The following is a 16969-nucleotide window of genomic DNA, read 5'->3' as shown; positions in this document are numbered from 1 at the left end:
CGATGAATGGACGCGAAGCTTTCTCGTGCTGTATTCTTTGGTTGGCCACTCCCATACTGCGAGTATGTGGTACTCTGGAGGTACGCACCACTTTTTTAGATAACCCGCAGCAACTCTCATGTGTGCACTCCGTAGGTCCAACGTTTCGGTTTGGGTTGTACGGCGCGAATCGGTACCTGCTGCTTGGCCATGTCGAAATGGAGCAATCGGATAGACGCCGGCTTCATAACGCGAGGGACCCCCAGACTCGATTCCGGCCACGGGTAGCGTTTTTATCTTTCACTTCACCCACGATCATTCATCATCATCATCATCCAAGAAAGTTGGCTTTCCTGCAGGGCGCATTGGCGTACAATGGCATCAGTGAGGACACTAAAGCTCCGCTTTACCAGGCCCGTGCCACACCCGCAGCATGATTTGACTCGAAAAATTCGCTCTTCGCTGTAACGTCGTCCAATGCAATTATTAGAATTTGCATTGGGCGATTTCACAGCGCATATCACACTTACCGGATCCAATCGTATGTCGAGCCTGTTTATTATACAAATTTGTTCCCATGGCCGCTGCGATTGGGCACTCAGGCACATTGTAGTAAAGCAGGTCCACTGGAATTTTTAAGAGTGTCAACGTTGTCGCGTCAAAAGGGGTGGTGCCAGGAGTCCGGAAGGTGCGGCGCCTGTGCACGGGGTCGAGCCCCAAGGGGAGGTTGGAGGGCGCGGGACGTACGACAACGACGCCCGTAAGTGAAACTCGAGAAAGGGACAATGCAGAGTCTTCTGCCGAGAAACGGTCACCGCGAAAGTGTCGTCCTCTAGGCGTACCACTCCCACACACAAGCAGCATGCTGTTCTCAGAGAAAAAGACGTTGCGGCAGAACAATCACTGGAAAACTAGAGAGGGGGAAGAGAGCTTTACGCACCATTGCGAAATGGAAGGCTGCAAATGATTAATTACATTGCTTCAAGTTCGACTAGAAACTACGAAATTATTGTACAGACCTTATGGTCCTGTCAGCTTATTAACAGCTAGAAAACGCTTGTCTTGGCCGATCCGCGTGTAAGCTGTCATTTTTCTTTACTTTGCCCTCAAACGGGCACAAAACTTCAGTCCTTATATGTAGTGCCTAGATTATGGCCCCCTGCATATGAATGACGATTACGTAAAAATAAAACGCCCACAACATGCGGCTTAAAGGAGCCATGAAGAGAAAACACAAGTTTGGTTCATTCAAAAGATTGTCTCGTTAGAATCATACTGACACCACTTTTAACGTAAACTTCGCTCAAATAAACTACATAATTAGGAAAAACGGGAATGGTCATGCGACCCACCAGCTCATTTCCCGCAACAGAACCTATGATGTCACATGAGCTAAGCTCTGCGATTGGCGGAGGCTGCCAGAAGCAGACGAAAATTAGGTAGAGCTTACAAACTAGACGAACGAGCGATTTGCGCTTAAATTTAGGGCACATTCTTTACAAAGCAATAAGAATGATGGGACAAACAGTGGAAGTTACGAAAGCACATGTAAATATAGAAGTACTGATGCGTTCTGCTGTTCGTACTGCGCACAGCATGCTTGGTTTAGCTGCACAGCACTACGGGGCTTGGGATTGTCTCAGACGACACTGGCCGATTGACGCAAGCAACGGTGTCTTACGTGACCCCATTTGTCGAGCGAGCACTGTTTCAGAAAACGAATATTTTCTCCCAGAACAAAAACAAGCCAGGTTTAAATGCGGGCAAAAACAAATCAAATGCTTGCCACGGTATGGCGGCGCCATCTAGGTTACGGAACGTAAAGAAACGCGGGAACAAACCAACACCGCTGTACAGGGTGGAGACAACCTTTGAACGGTCCCGTGCCGCCGCAATTGGGCCAACGGGCTCAACGCGTTATTCTTTTCGTTTCCCACGAGACCTAGCAACGCGAAACAGACAATATGATTCAAACTTCTTCAGTAAACCGCGTTGCGGCGATAATTTTAGCGTGGTTTTGACACAATGACTTGCTTCGGCGGCGAGCGAGCAACCGAAAATGGCGGCGCCAGCGTATACGTGTCTCTACCCTGTACGGCGGATGCGTGAATGAAGGTATTCTAGGCTGCAGAGCGGTCGGTTCCTGTGATGTCATTTGGGACCACGAAAACGCACGCTTGAGCGGGAAAATCAAAATTTTAACCTAAAGTGTTAAATTTCTCAGTGAATAAAGCACCGTTTGTGTCCGGACAAGCGCTGGGGGCACTATAAAACACGAAATCTTTCGAATAAAACCAACTTGCATTTTCTCTTCATGGCTCCTTTAACACTAACATTTGGCTGATGTAAAAGTGAGCAGCTTCGGGATGCCGCCCAAAGCCGCGTTAGGCCAAACTTAATGAACTCAGTGCCCCACGGGACGGTTTGAAACGTTATGCAGATGGCAAGGTGTATCCTCCTGACAACACGAAATCTTTCCCCCCGGCGACGTTAACGTTGACGTAGACAGGGGGTAAAGCGACGCTGTTTGTTAGGCAGCGCCGAATGGACCTTAAGCGGCTGCTCCTAACGTTACAGCCGGGTTAAACTGGGCTCCACCGCTTTCCGGAGCAGTGGCTGCTCCGCCAAGGAAGGCAGGCCGCAGTCCCATGTTGGCGGCGAGATTCCTGGGCTGCCGGGTGAGGGTCCGGAACAGCGTGCAGTACTCTCGGCGCATAAACACGAGCGGCTTCTCCTTTGGCCGACCCGAACGAACAGGCGCACCCTTTGAAACTGGGCATCCCCAGAAGGCGGCACGCACACACACAGAGACGTAAGCCTCGGCTGGATGCCGTCGTCGTCTGCTCTGGAGATCGAGGTGCTCTTGTCTGGCGGCGCTCTCCCAGCCGGAGGCGGAAAGGAGTCGTCAGCTGGATTGTGTCCATGGAGGGAAGACAAAACAAAGATGTGTCGTCCCACCACCGTGGGAGGCAGCTGGCACGCAGATGTGGCGGCCACCCCGCGTGGAGGCTCTCGCCGCGTGTTCTGCTGCTGCTGCTGCTGCTGCCGAAGCAAGCGGTGGTCGTCTTCGGAGGCGAGTCGGACCAAGTTTGTGGCGCCCCGTGGGCGTGTGTTTATGCGCTTACGAACACGCGACGCTTGGGCGCTCACGCAAGAGGAGAGGAGGCGGAGGAACACTTGTTTGCAATTGCGAAGAGCGATTTGGCTGGAACGGTCGGGCTGCTGGGACGTGCACGGTGCAGTCGCTGTTGCCGGGAAGAGAATAAGAAAGATGGATGATCGGGAAAGAAGGAGCCTCAGACGAAATGCCCCGGAAATATTTATCACTGAAGAATGAAAAATTCACGCGCGGAGCACAAGTGGTGAAAGTTGAAAGTTTATTGCGGCAGCATGTACAGGGGTGACTGTATATTTGTATTATATTTGAATTGTATTTATTTAATTGCATCCTGGAGGTTAGGTCCGCTCAAGTTGACTTAGCGTAACTGAGGCTCAGCCCTGCGATGAGAGAAGCAAGGAAGGAAGCTTTGAGAGACAAAGTTTAGTTAGGTTTGGCTAACTTAAGGTCAGTGGCGGTCCCAAGGGGGGGGCGAAGGGGGCGATCGCCCCCCCCCAAAGAGGTCCTCAGCTTGTTATTTTTTTGTTTTTTTTTCGAAGCATTCCACTTGCGCGAGGTTACATCCCACTTGTGCGAGGTCGCAAACGTGTTGCGACCGTCAGAAATACGGGCTCGAGTCAGCCGTTGCACCGCCTACGGGGAGTCAAAAACCACTGTGTCGCTTAGTGATTTGTGCGCAAGCGGGTTACACCACATACGCGCACACGCCGGCATTGTTGTCACCTCCTCCGCAGAACTGGCGCAAGGAGAGAAGCGGTTCTTATTCGCCCCACAAAAAAAAAAAAAAAAAAAAAAATCAAATCGCCCCCCCCCCCCCAAAAAAAAAAAAAAATCGCCCCCCCTAAAACTAATCTCTGGGACCGCTACTGCTTAAGGTAGGCTTGAAAAAAATGGGATAGGGCTCGACGGTATAGTCTGAATTAAACTATGCTGGTACTAGCTGAACTAGGTTAGAGTAAATTATCAATCATATGTTAACATAAGCTCTTCGGAGAGTTAGGTTTCGGTTATTGGCTTGTGGCTGCGTGTGGGTGTGTGTGTGTGCGCGCGCGTGCGTGCGCCTTAGCATTCAAGTTTATTGTGTCCAAGGAGTAACTAACGCGATTCTCGATTCGGAACGGCCGCAGTCGCCGAAGCAAAAGCCTTGCACCGTCCTAAGGTCGCGCAACAAGGCGCCTCCCAGAGACAATGGCTCCGTGCTCCAAGAACAAAGCGTTCAGCGGAAGCGAACGCGTGGCCTCGGATCTTATAAGTGGCTCCGCTCGTTCGCATCGGGAAGCTCCAGGAGAAGCCGAACGGGTCTGTCCAAGACTTCGGCTGGACCAAACGGCGTCAATTATCTTCAACCAGGGCAGAAGCCGCAGACATATCTGTACACGCGCTTGCTCCGAGCAGTATGCACTTCGACCGCGCCACCATCAGCAAGAAAGGGGTCGTAAACTTTTATTGTCTCTTGTGTATCTCTTCGGCGACCGTTTTCTCCGCCCCTTTCTCTGGCTCAGCGAAGCTTTGGGCTTCGTGTTGGTTTCAAAGGCCCCGACACCGCAGCGAAACAGCTTCTCCCTCGTCCTTTGTGGCCGCCGTGCGTCGCGCTCCACTTGCCGTCAAAAGGCCGCTTCTCGGTCTCCATAGCGTGTCGCAACACGTATTGTACATTCCTCGCCCGACTTGGTCGAGCTTTCGTGGCCCGGCCTACTGTTCCGAACCGTTTCTCTCGAAAGTGTCACGACCGCTGGTGCGAGGCGAAGGACTCGGGCTACTGCGAGCGGGGAAACAACGAACGCAAACATATATCACTGCGGTGAGGACAGTGGATGATGATTGTAACAACGAAGGTGCTACTTCCTTCCCGTGTTCGGGATAGTTGATTTTTTTTCGCGCGTCCACCTCTGGGGCTTGCGGTTGCCGTGTATGCCCGTCTTAATCTTGAAAACAAGCGCGGAAAAAAACGTTGACCAAGAAAAGAAATACACAGGATGACGCGCTTTTCTTTTCTTGGTCAACGTCTTTTCCGCGCCTGTTCTCAAGACGAATCAACAGCAACTCGCCCAACTTTCCATCCCGTCTTAATACAAAGAATAATTTCAAATTTAGCGCCAACTTCTCGCCTCGGGTTCTGCCTAGAGATGTGAGCGGTTAAAACAACAAAAACAAAAGAAGCACTAGGGAAAAACGGTCTTTTTCGTTCTTTTTTTCAACCGCGATAATATCGAGAAAAAAAACACACAGCTTCTCCAGGGGAATTTCTTATGATGCGACCAATCGGCAATGAGAGTAACACTTCCTGGAATCAATGCATTGACGTGAAATCGCGCAGCTTTTGATAGTGGAAGCTCCGGTGGGACTTTTGTGATGCAGCATGTAACAATTATATTTTTTTTTTCAGTGTTAAGGGAAGGTTTTATCGGGTACTTAAGTCTATTAAGGGATTTGAAGGCGGAAGTCAGCGATAATTGAAGACTTCTTCACTGTTGCATCGGGTTTGCGGTGCCGTCAGGTTCACCTGTCGTGAGGCACGCATCCGGATAATTCTTGTTCCATCCTGGCACGGTACAAGGTTAGGGCTTCAGTTGCCACACTTGGCTGCCGCTCTTGACGACCCGGGTTCACATTCCATTCGAACCCAAATAAGTTTATGCATATTGCTTTACTTATTTTCTTTTTGCAGCGGCCGTAATTTTGTTTCATTCGTGTGGTCGCCAGCAACTACGGTCACTTTTCCCGTTTAATGAGACATCTAAAGATTTCGCTTTAAGAAATATGTGAAATTTTTATAAATCTGTGCGGAATCCTCTTTTTTTTTCAATTTTTTATATTTTTCTGAAAGAAAATGAGAAAAAGCTGATTTTTTTTTACGCCCCTCAAAATTTCATGAACACTTGCATCTCTTACTTGGGGCGACCACCTATGCGGGGAGATGGAGTGGGGAGCTCGTAGAAACGATGTGACGGATGGTGCAGGAGGTTGGAATAAAAATCTCGCCAAGTAAACATCCCGCATTTGCCATTGATAAGGCAGTAATAGTACAACGTTGTTTATTCCAAATGTGCTCGTTCCGTTAATTATGTAACCTGTTGCACGAAGGCTCCATCTGGGAGTCCTGCCGCACAGATACCTTAAAATTGGTCGATCACAAGTACTATAAGCGGCATGGTTCTGGCTCCTCACTGAGGACTAAATAAAAACAATTAACAGAGATTCTACGCTGAAGGAAAGTATCTTTCCGCCACACATATTCTCGTCTTCCTAGCATGAAAATGAACTCGAATATATTTACAAAGAAGCGCTTTATTAAAGGCGCCAGTTGATCAGGTGAGAAAACGGAGCGTGTCGTTCATGGCGGGATGAGAGTCGAAGAGTGGTGTGAGTGATCCCGAAGGAGGGCGACAGTTTCCTCTTCGCCGGTGCGAAGTTCTGCCCGCTTTGCCAGCGAATCTTGTCGCATCTAAAACTAAAGGGGGACACCGACTGAGGCTAATTCAATGCACGCCTTCTTTTAATTCATCCTTGCTGGACGAGATCTCTAGCAAAGATAATAATCAGTGTGTTTTCCATTGTGTTTTTCACCTCAGCAATCAGAGTTTACCCTGCTGAACCTAAAGTTCACCTACATATGAGATGTGACGCAATGTACTTGGCTCAAATTGATGTACAGCGTCAAAAGTTTTTCGTTTGTTCTAACGGCCTCCAAATTGCTCGTGTACCGTAACCTCTTTGTCCCGCGGTATCGCGGTACGCGGTATCAGTTTTTTTTTTTTTTCATTTCGTTTCCAAGCTTCTTCCAGGTTTCACACGCTTTTTGGGTTGTTCTTTTCGGGGCAATGTTGAGATGACGGCCTTTTTTTTTTTTTTTTTACGTTCAGCCTAAAATCCACAAGACAGGGCGACTCGCCCACGTCATTTCCGAAACAAAAGAAAAAAAATATCAGTTAGCCTGTCGAAGTCTGGTGTGCAAAATCAGTATATGGCTATGGTGTTCTTACAAACCATTTTTTTTTTAATAAGCGAGTACTAGCTGGTTACGCTTGCATTGTGTACCCGGGGCCATAAACCCAGTCAAACTAGTCTGTTGTCGGTGTGCCAAGCGTCCTCAAATCTTATTTTGTTAAAATAAAGAAACTGAGCAATTAAATAGCTCAGAATTTAATGTTCACTTTGTAGGGTTATTATTATTATTATCGCTATATATAAAATGATCCCTCCTGTTAATTGTCAGCGATTTTTCCCACCGCGAGCGCTTCTGTTCATCGCGTTTAATAGAAAAAGCCAGTGGCTTTACTTCACACGCGGAAGCCTTCGCTTTTTCATATCCACCTTGGCATCTGGTGACCCAAACACTGACGGAGTTCTAGATTTAACGCTAACCCTATCTGCTGGCGTGGTAACCTTTTTTTTTTTTCGATTGCAACAATCGATTGCCATCCACCTTTCCCATGCTGTGTTAAGAATTTCCGATATCCCTGAGATTGCTGAATAGTATACGTATTGAAATTTGTCACCTGTCCACTTTAATTCGTATCTTAAACACTGTTGTATTATCTGAAACCGAAGTTATTGAACTCTTTAAAAGGTGGCCCGTGCCGACAGCAAGGTTAGAGGTCTATTTATTCAGCCTTCTACCCAAAACAGGCTGAACGCCATTTTTAAAGCATTCTGTTCCACTCTCATAACGTGTAGCCAGCGAATAGTCGGGCCTTGAGGAGCAAGTGGATCGCTGCCTGTAGTTTATACCCTTGCCGCGTCGATGAGAGCCTGCGAAGCCGCGCAGCTGTCCTCGACAGCCGCTCTCCCTGTCAGCGGCACACCTGACTGTTCCCCGCTGCAGACAGTGGGTTCGTGCGTACGCACGTACTCCAAGTTGATGCATCTGAATAGGGCGCGCGCACGTTCCAACTCTTCGCGCCGTCAAGGTTGCTGCATTCATGTTGCTGAAAATGTCTCAACCTTGAACTTTTCGTGCGCGTTAACGCTGCATGTTTGGCTGAACCTCGGACTTCTTTGAATTCATCTTTGTTTATGCGCACCCTTATGGGTACCTCGCCCAATCCTGTGCAGTACAGGTACGTCGAAACAGCGTTCCTGAAACCTTACTTCTCAAATTGTTGGTTGTGTTTGCCTGGTTGGTTATTCGGAACGAACGGTCACCAACGTCACAGTCCCACTATTAGTTTCTGATATGTATCACGACTTCTTTTGATGGCTCCCAGTTTGCGCGAAAGGGAAGAGTTCACATACGTTTGTATTTTTACAATGTATCGGCCCAAGAGTCACGCGGGAAAAGTGTCGGCATGACTGACATCCACCCACGAATCAATCGAAGGCACCACACACACGCCGACGGAGGGCGTAGCCGACAGCGTGCGGGGGAGAGGTCCATAAGGTCTCCGCACGTCTACGAATCCGCTCCAGACGTCTCAGAGCAGCGGTATCCTCCGGAATGCAGCGCGTATACTCTTCAGCCTTCCGCATTTTACGCGCGCAGCTGGAAATGTTGTCTGCATACTCGGCTTATATTTTTTAGCGAACCCAATCGTTCGCGTTATCCTCGAACCCAGTACGCCGTCAGTCCACACCATGCCGTTAGCCCGCACCAAAAGGAAACCAAGGAGCGTTCAACGAGGAAACCACCAGCATCTTTCTCACGGGCATCGAAGGCCATGGCCGGCTTTAGTACCGTTTAAAATTATTCTCTCTCTAAAACGGCTTTCAGGTATCCTCCTGCGGTAGCGTCAAGTCGTAAAGCCGCCCGTAAAAGTTCGGTCATAGGAAGCGCAGGCGTGACACAGTTTCGCGGCCACCGCTTCTTATTGTTTCTTATAGATTTAGTTTGCCTTCGAACAAAGCTTTCACCTGCCGGCCCACAACGACGCCTGTTGCGGACGGGCAGGTGGAGCCAGGATAGAGACGTCTTGCGGCAGACGCTCGCAGTACCTCACGCGCAGGGCCCGAAGTCCAACAAACAGGTTCCTTCGCTGCAGGAGAGAGCCCACGGCAGCATTTCGACTGCGGAACACACACTGCTCGCTCCCCCTCCGTTTTTCCGGCCTCCCACTCTATTCGTCCCAGTTAAATAAACTGTCACGATTGTTTTCGTTGGCCGTGGAGCTGAGATCCTGTCAACAACCCACGTGCGGTTGGCGAGGCGTGTAGTACGTTCGTCTGCTTCCTGCTCCTCCTTATCTATATTTTTTTAGCATTTTAGATCTTCCTTCTAGGCCTCAGACGTTACTTTACACCTCTTTTCTGTTTAACATGCGTGCTTCAGTCAAAACAACTCGATATGGGATCCTGCACGCTCGCGAGTCTTCACTGTTTTGTAATTTTGGAGGCCCCCTGGGCGAGAGAGTAAAGAGCACGGCCGGCTAATTTGCATGCGTGCGTCCTTGGAGAGCTCTTTCCCGTACACTTCAATGCAGCTTCGTAGACAGGTTGCGTGTTTCCGCTTATTTATACCCAGACGTATTCCAAAGCGTTAGTGTCGGCTTTCTTTTTACCGTCGTTTGCATAATATGTAGCAGCCTTGCGTAACCTAGTCCTTGCGAAAAAAAGGGGAAAAAAAACGACGCGTTTTCGTGCTTGTCGGCTGCGGAAATAAGAACAAATGCGTTGCTAGTCTCAAGAGTACGATTTTTTTTTCTAGCGTGGTGTTCAACGACGTGAAACCAAGCGCTGCCTTGTAACCACAGGTGTCCAAAACAAGACTGGCGCGCGATGTTGGGTGCGTTCCGATTCTCAGACAGCCTTAAGATCCGGTCAAATTGGACGTCTAAAGCAGGAAGAATTGGAACGGTGCGGCGTCCACTGCCGTAGACGAAAACATCCTAGCAGACATGTTAGCAAACGCAAGCTACAGCTCCGTAAAAGAGAGTTACGTTATTATAATGAAGACTAAGAAACTAAAAACGCAAACAAGGACAGGAAACATCTCGTTCAAAAACAAGCTTGCTTGTTGCAATATTAGTACGCATAAAAGAGGCGCCGGCGTAGTTCCTGAGTTCAGACACCGAAGTAGTCTGCATCGTTGTTCACTTCGATGCTATCTTCGCCACTGAGGTCGTAAGTATTTCGTTAGAAACTCTACGGCCTTTGCGAAGCAGTTTTCATTGGAGTCTTAGCTGGGATTGGAGCAGGGCTTAACGTGGCGTATGATCCGCTAAGGCGACAACGTAGCCGTCCATCGTGCACGATTACAGCGAAGCTGTTAGCCTCTCGTTGGTAGGGAAATTTCGTGTCGTAAACGAAAAACCCAGGCGGGACCCAGCAGTTCTCGCCTAATACGCAGAGCGCATGCGTCAGGATAATCGGGCATACAGCACGGGGCTCAGCATTCATTTAAAAAAACCACAAAACAAGCGTCTGAATCTGAAACATTGGCAGCTAACAAAGAATAGACGAGCGGTGCATGCACTAAAAAAAAAAAACAATCCGGGGAGCATATCCTAAAATATAGCAGTAAATATAAGGCTTTTAAGACAGAAACAAGAAAATTCATACATTACCGGGTGCACGTCAGTAAAATTTTCCTCCTTTGGTTCGTGCGAAGGTTGAACATAAAGAAATTCGTTAGAGACCTAACTTCACTCGGGCTATTTGGAACATAAGCTTGCGGTAAGAGAGAATGGTAGTTTCCGTTTTGAAATTCGATTATTTTAAACGTAATTTCTTGAAACTTCAAATTATTTAAATTAAAAAGTTCCCGATTTAAATAAAAGTGCTGCGAAAGGTGATTTGTGCGCGTGTTTTACGAAATCTTTCGCAAGGTGCGGCAGTGGATGGGGAAGGAAATTAAAGGTCTTCATAGGCCGAGTTCAAATTGTTTGTCAGCCACAGACTTTGCGACTGTCAAGCTATTGTACGTATAGATAAACTAAACCTGAAGAAACTGGTGATGTCCGTTCAGGAACCCTTAGTGTTTAAAAGCCGCTGTAGATGCTGTGGCAGCGCCGTTTCAGCAAATAGAGATAATCCGAAAGTATGATCTAATTAAAAAGGCACAGAGTGGCTAGATTTTATGGTTATACATTCACAGACGTGGGAATTTATGTTACTTACGGTCACCATGTCGCAAAAAATTAATTCTTGAATAAGGACTTGCGGCCGCTTTTTTATTGTAATATCACTATGGCCGTTAGAGTACGGCGACAAACTTTCGAACGTCCTCCTCATTTGAAAACAACGCAGAACGTTTGCAACGCCGCGAGTCGGCCTGTTGAATGCTCATAACAGTTGAACTGTTCCGTTCATCCCAAGTGCGAAAACATCGTTCCGCTTGAAGAAAAGTTTTTAAATTGCGTAAATACAAATCCAAACAGCTTTGAGACAGTTGCTGAGTTTAAGCAGAAAATCCGTGCAAGTGATTTTTGTCTACTGAAACGCCACGTTCTTCATCAAAAGTTGTTTTACTTTAAATAGCGGGACACAAGAGCTCAACCGGAAAATCAATTTAAAAATATCTGTTTATCCCGTTGCATGAAAGGCTTCTGAAAATTTTGTCAAATATCTTAACCTTATATGAAGTTCTAGCTCTGGCGGGCAGGCTTTCGCGTGGTTTTCTGAAAACGCTATAAATCCTCTGTGCGCGGGCGCCGTGGTACGAAGTCTTAGTGCCTTTCAGACGTCTTCCGACAACCCCACAACGAGCAAATGTATTTCGGTAATCGACGTTTAAAATGAGCTCATTTAACCAAGCCTCTTAAAATACCCCAATGTGGTTCAAAAATCCCAATTTTGTGTGTTTACGCGCGATCTATCAGGCGCATGGTGGGGGAAGGGTTCGGAGTAATTTAGACCACCAACGTGTGCCCAAATCTCCATACGCGTGCGTTTTCCTTTTTCGCCTCCGCATCCAAATTTAGGTAAACCGACTAACCGGCGACGCTTGACGAGCGCCTAAACCTCGCCTGCAAATGAGCCTCGTGCGCGCATAAATAAAAAGCAGCGCCGCCCGCTAAATCAAGTGGAGCGGTCGACTCGTTGCTTTGTTTGGTCCGGAGCGTTCAGAGCGAGCGCCCAGAAATAGGCCTTCGCTGGGATTACTTTCGTGGGAAAGGTAGCGCCGCCGCGCCCGGAGGTAGCACACAGTGCAGCCGCACTGAGAGAAAACGGAAAGGATTCGGCTGGGACGAAGACGCAGAAACGGGCTCTGCCTCCGCCTGCCTGCCTGCCTGCATGGGTGTAGCACTCGGCTGCAACAGGAGATTTTGGTTGCCGCGCGTTTAGGGGGTCCGCCGCCACGATCTGCTATTTCGAGACCGCGAACCCCCGGTGAAGAAGAGGAGGAAGAGCGGTGGTTACGTTGCCCAAACGAGCGGTGTTCTTCCGCGCTCGCCCGTCTGTGTAGACACGAGCGCGGATATACATATACCCAAATCGAGAATTATGGTGTTTGGCGGGCCCCCGCTCGTTGAACTTTCCCCGTTTCGCGTGCTCTGATCTCGTTTTTAGCGTGATCCTGTCGGAGAGCGGGAGTGGACGATGAAAAGAAGGGGGGCTCTAACTTCGGGAAGGCATTTACTTTGGAGGGGTCAATGTCCTTGTTGTCTCGCGCGCTGACGAGGGCGATTTTTGAGCCGGGCTGTCGAGAACATTTCCGGCGAGACATCAAGTAATAAACCCCCGCTCTGTGTTTTTTTTAAGCTGAATGCAAACACTTCCGTCAGAGCGTTCGCTTGATTTTTGGTTTTGGTTTTTTTCAGCTGAGTGCTATCGGGACTAAACTGCGGAAAACGCGTGCACGCCGAGTTGTAACGTAAACAGCTCGACGCTGCTCTATTTTTGTAAAGGCGTCGATAAGATTGATAAACCTTAAAAGGGGGCACCTGAAAAATATTCACGGACAGAGAGTCTCTGCCTAAAAACAAGGTAGCCGCACATTACACTCCCGATTGCCCGGTGATAAACAATAACAACAGAGTACAGTAAATCCTAACGTAAATTTATCTGCGAGCGCTTTCGATACATTTGCACTAAAATTTCTGACGCCAGAATTTACGTTTCAGTCATTTCAATGCCGTATTATAAGTTTTAAAAAAAGACAGCAGAACAACTGCCGTCATTGCGCCAACAGCTTCGCCAGGCTCTTCGAAAATCAAACGCGCCCGCATGCCGACCTCGACCGCTTCCGCGCGCTGCCTCGCTAACATTTTACATTCCGTTACTAACGGTGCTTTTTCCCGACGTACCGCTTCGGCATTGTGCGTAGTGTTTGATTCCTTTCTTTTTCCTTTCCTTACGTCTCGGCGTTCTCTCCTCGCATACGCAGGTGATGTGACGAAGCGGCCACCGCAACCACGACCACCACCATGCGACCCATCATCATTCCGGTGTCCACGGGACCGCCGTCCCCGTCAGGGACGTCCTTCCCGCAAGGTCAGTGAGCGTGTATACACGTCCACACACAGCGCGCTCAATGATTCATCTCGCGGACGGTGGGCTCGCCGCTTCGCGCTCGACGTACACAGCCTTGGTCCTCAATTGAAAAGCCGTGTTATGCACGCAGCCACCGTCCCGATGGCGACCTGTATATATGTACAGACTCACGCACAGCTCACAGACACCTAATGGACGCGTCCCCCGCTGCTGCCCGGATGTAAACGGACGCTCCCAGGTTACGTGGGCAGCGGCCTTCTCGGTCTGTATTGCGATAGCGCGACGCTGCGCTCCGAGGTGCATTTTCAATTTTGTGTTTGTTTAATGTCTTAGTGTTCGTCGAGGTGGCGCAGGCTTGGAGCTGCGTGTACCGCTGGTGGTTTCTTCATCTGTCCATGAATGTTTTTGAAGGCTGTTCAGGGCTTTGAACTGATTTTTACTTTGACATGCTGATCATTCACGTGCAAGTAATGCCTTCTAATACGAGTATATTTCGCGTATCTGTTGAAGATAAGCTTTTAGCGACTGCGACTGCATCCGAACTATAAGGACGTTTGATAAGTGACCATGCCAGGCACAGCGGCTGCTGTATGTGCCGATGAAGACCGCAGTGGCTGCGCAGGATGACGAGAGTACAACAGTATAGAGAGGAGGTTAGTGAAAATATAGCCGCGTACAGGCTTTCGTGGCCACACAACATTGTGTTTGTGCAGCATACCGCCTCTATCTCCTTTATTGCCCGACAATACTTTTAGAAATTTATTGGCCAAGTAGTTCGATCGGTATCGATGCTGAGCGTCGCGCTCGTCGAACTGAGCAGCAGCGTAAACGACACCAAGATTATCGTGAGCCCGTTGACCGCGAAGTGGTGCGTATAAAATTATATAATCAAGATAACTAGAATAACCAAGCGGTGCTGTCCCTGCTCGAACACTACCACTAGCATTCACCTTAGTGAAACGACTTTTGTTTTTTAGTAATTATTAGCTACTAAAATTTTAACTTACTGATATTCTTTTGTTTTTTTATCAATAAATGGCATGCCCTACATACTTTCTGAATTTGTTCCTAACGCTCGGTTGCGTTCAGGACAAGCGCGTGTGATCAGAATTCCGATGCTCTACACGTCTGCCACGCTCCCTAAGCACCGAGTGAAAACTATAGACGCAACTACCGCCAGTTTTATTTCAGCTTGACATTAGGAGATACAGAAAGAAAAATACGGTCTCTATGTTCAGTGCGCTCCAGATTAGTCTGTATTGACTTAGGAAAACAAATATTTGTTAAGCTCCTGGCAGTTTACACTTTCGCCAACCGTTAGCGTTCTTTTATTTATTGGTGCTGTTTTTTTTCCGACGGAAATGGCTCGGCACACATCGTATATTACAAATTTTGTTGCGCCTGGATAACCGTTAATGAATTTCTCAGTTGCATCACATTTTCCTTGCTCCGTAACGACAATTTTGGGGGAAAGGGCAGTAAAGTGGGATGGCTAGCCATTGCTCTGGGGCTTTGCTAGTTCCAACGGAACTTTCAACAGAGTTTATAAGAAGTTAGGGTTCAGCTCAGGCCGGACTGGTCGGAGAAAAATAAGGCTATGTGTGCTGTGCTGGGTTATTCTTTAGTGTGTGAAAATGCGTAGATTTTGGCGGAAACCGCTGAACTCTGAGCAGACCCCAAAGTTTTATCTTTCCATCTGTGGGTCCGTTCGCTCTGACCCCGCTTCTCAATCTCAAAACAGACTGCAATAATTGACGTACTATCCTCACATAGAAATGAACGCGAAGGGACGAAATGATAGTGATAGCTCCGTGACTGATCTCTCCTCCTTGACTCGCCATTAATCCGCGTTCTTTAATCCCAGTCCACCCCAAAACTGCCTTCTACGTGCTTTATGTATTTTCAGAAGTTTGGTAGGAGTGAACCTGCGGCTGTCCGATAACCCCCAGATTTAGATCGGAAGAGCAGTTGCTGGCAAAGATGTGCGTCTTTGTCAGCTATACCATAAATAAAGCTATACCATAAACGATCGCTGTTTGTCTCAGCGTTTAGCATGAATGGAAGACTGTACATTGCTCCTTCGTACGCTGAGCCTTACACAGAAAAAACTCGGAAGGTTACAGTTTGAATATAAAAGTCACTTACTGAATTTACCATTTTTGTTTCCCCAAAGGGTCTTTGTTGAATTTTCTGTCACTCATTTTGCGGCTAGTATTTAAAAAGGGGAAGCAAGGGCTAAGCTCACTATCAGTCTTCTCCCATCAGTCAGCAATTTTTGATGTGGTGATTGATCGAGCTGTTCAAGCCTTCTTGGTGCTTCTTCCGGATATAAATACTTTAACGAGGGATCTTGGCTGTAAAAGCGTTTTGCATGGATCAAAACCGATTACTTGTTTTGGCGTGAAGCTTTTTCTTTCGGTCTCTTTATTTATCTACCGTTTCCTCCTTTTATTAGGGCTCTATTTAATTGCTAGACGATATTATTATTTTTCCCAAACACAGGACACTGTCTCAGGATGAGGTTCTCGCAACTTGAGCAGCCGTTCAACATTGTTGCAGTCTGGTGCCAAGCTTGAGCTAACGATGCCGAGTTATCGCAGCCGCGGCACAAGGTGCCATCGGAGCCCAGGGGGCCGACTTACCGCAGCCTAAGGCGCCTAAGGTAACCGCAACCGTAATCCAACCGCAACCGCAGCCTAAGGCCGAGTTCAGACTGTTGCCTCAACTGTCGTAATAACTGTTAAGAATGACGTCATTTCACGTCTCAGCCAATGCAACTGCCTGGCTCGCCGTTTTTTTTTTACGTCCATAGATCACGATATGAATTTTGCGCCCGTAGTCTGAACATACCCTAAGGCGCCTAAGGTAACCGCAACCGTAAGGTTTTTTATTTTTATTTATTTGTTTTATTTTTATTTATTTAAGAACATATTGCAGGCCATGGAGGCCCAAGCAGGAGGGGCATAATGGGGTAACAATATCAACCAAGCGTTAATACAAACAGTAAACACTCTAGGGCCTGTTCTCCCTACATCCCCGACCCCTAGCCGAGAAGCGTGTAGGCGATCGCAAACGTCAGCAAAACTCTCTGCTGTTTCAATAAAGAGCCTTCTCTCTCTCTCTCAAACAGTAAACAGCAAAATTGTGGGGTTTAACGCGCCGACGCTTCACAGGTGATGAAGCGCGCCGTAGTAGAGGGCTCCGGATTAATTTAGACTACCTGGGGATCTTCAACGTGCGCCGAAATCTCGAAGGCGTTTGCAACCGTAAGGTAACCGCAACCGTAATCTAACCGCAACCGTAGCCTGAGGCGCCTATACGGTAACCGCGGCGCTTCCCTCCCTCCTCCGAAGCCGTCCAAACGCCTCCGCGGGGTGCCGGTTATCCCCCTTTGAGTCGGACTCGGTTTTCCTTTCCTCTTCCGGCTTGCACTGGACGCTTGGTTTGCCGTTAACTAGGCGCGCATACTCGTAGCGCTGGCGGCTAATGGACGCGGGTCTCCCT

General features: G+C 48.2%; 1 protein-coding gene across 4 annotated transcripts in view; it reads left to right on the top strand.

Annotated features, from left to right (window-relative positions):
• LOC144170045 (uncharacterized) overlaps positions 1-16969 on the top strand; it is a 184630-nt gene that overhangs the window by 57925 nt on the left and 109736 nt on the right. For all 4 annotated transcript variants that reach the window (XM_077699559.1, XM_077699556.1, XM_077699558.1 and 1 more), the window contains exon 2: positions 13359-13465. In XM_077699559.1, the coding sequence (XP_077555685.1) occupies positions 13399-13465 (67 nt within the window). In that variant the 5' untranslated portion in view covers positions 13359-13398. The remainder of the gene's footprint in view (positions 1-13358; positions 13466-16969) is intronic.

Source organism: Haemaphysalis longicornis, unplaced genomic scaffold (genome assembly GCF_048455015.1).
Source record: "Haemaphysalis longicornis isolate Haplotype H1 unplaced genomic scaffold, Haemaphysalis longicornis Haplotype H1 scaffold_2, whole genome shotgun sequence".
NCBI lineage: Eukaryota > Metazoa > Arthropoda > Arachnida > Ixodida > Ixodidae > Haemaphysalis > Haemaphysalis longicornis.
This window is presented reverse-complemented; position numbering and strand designations above follow the sequence as displayed.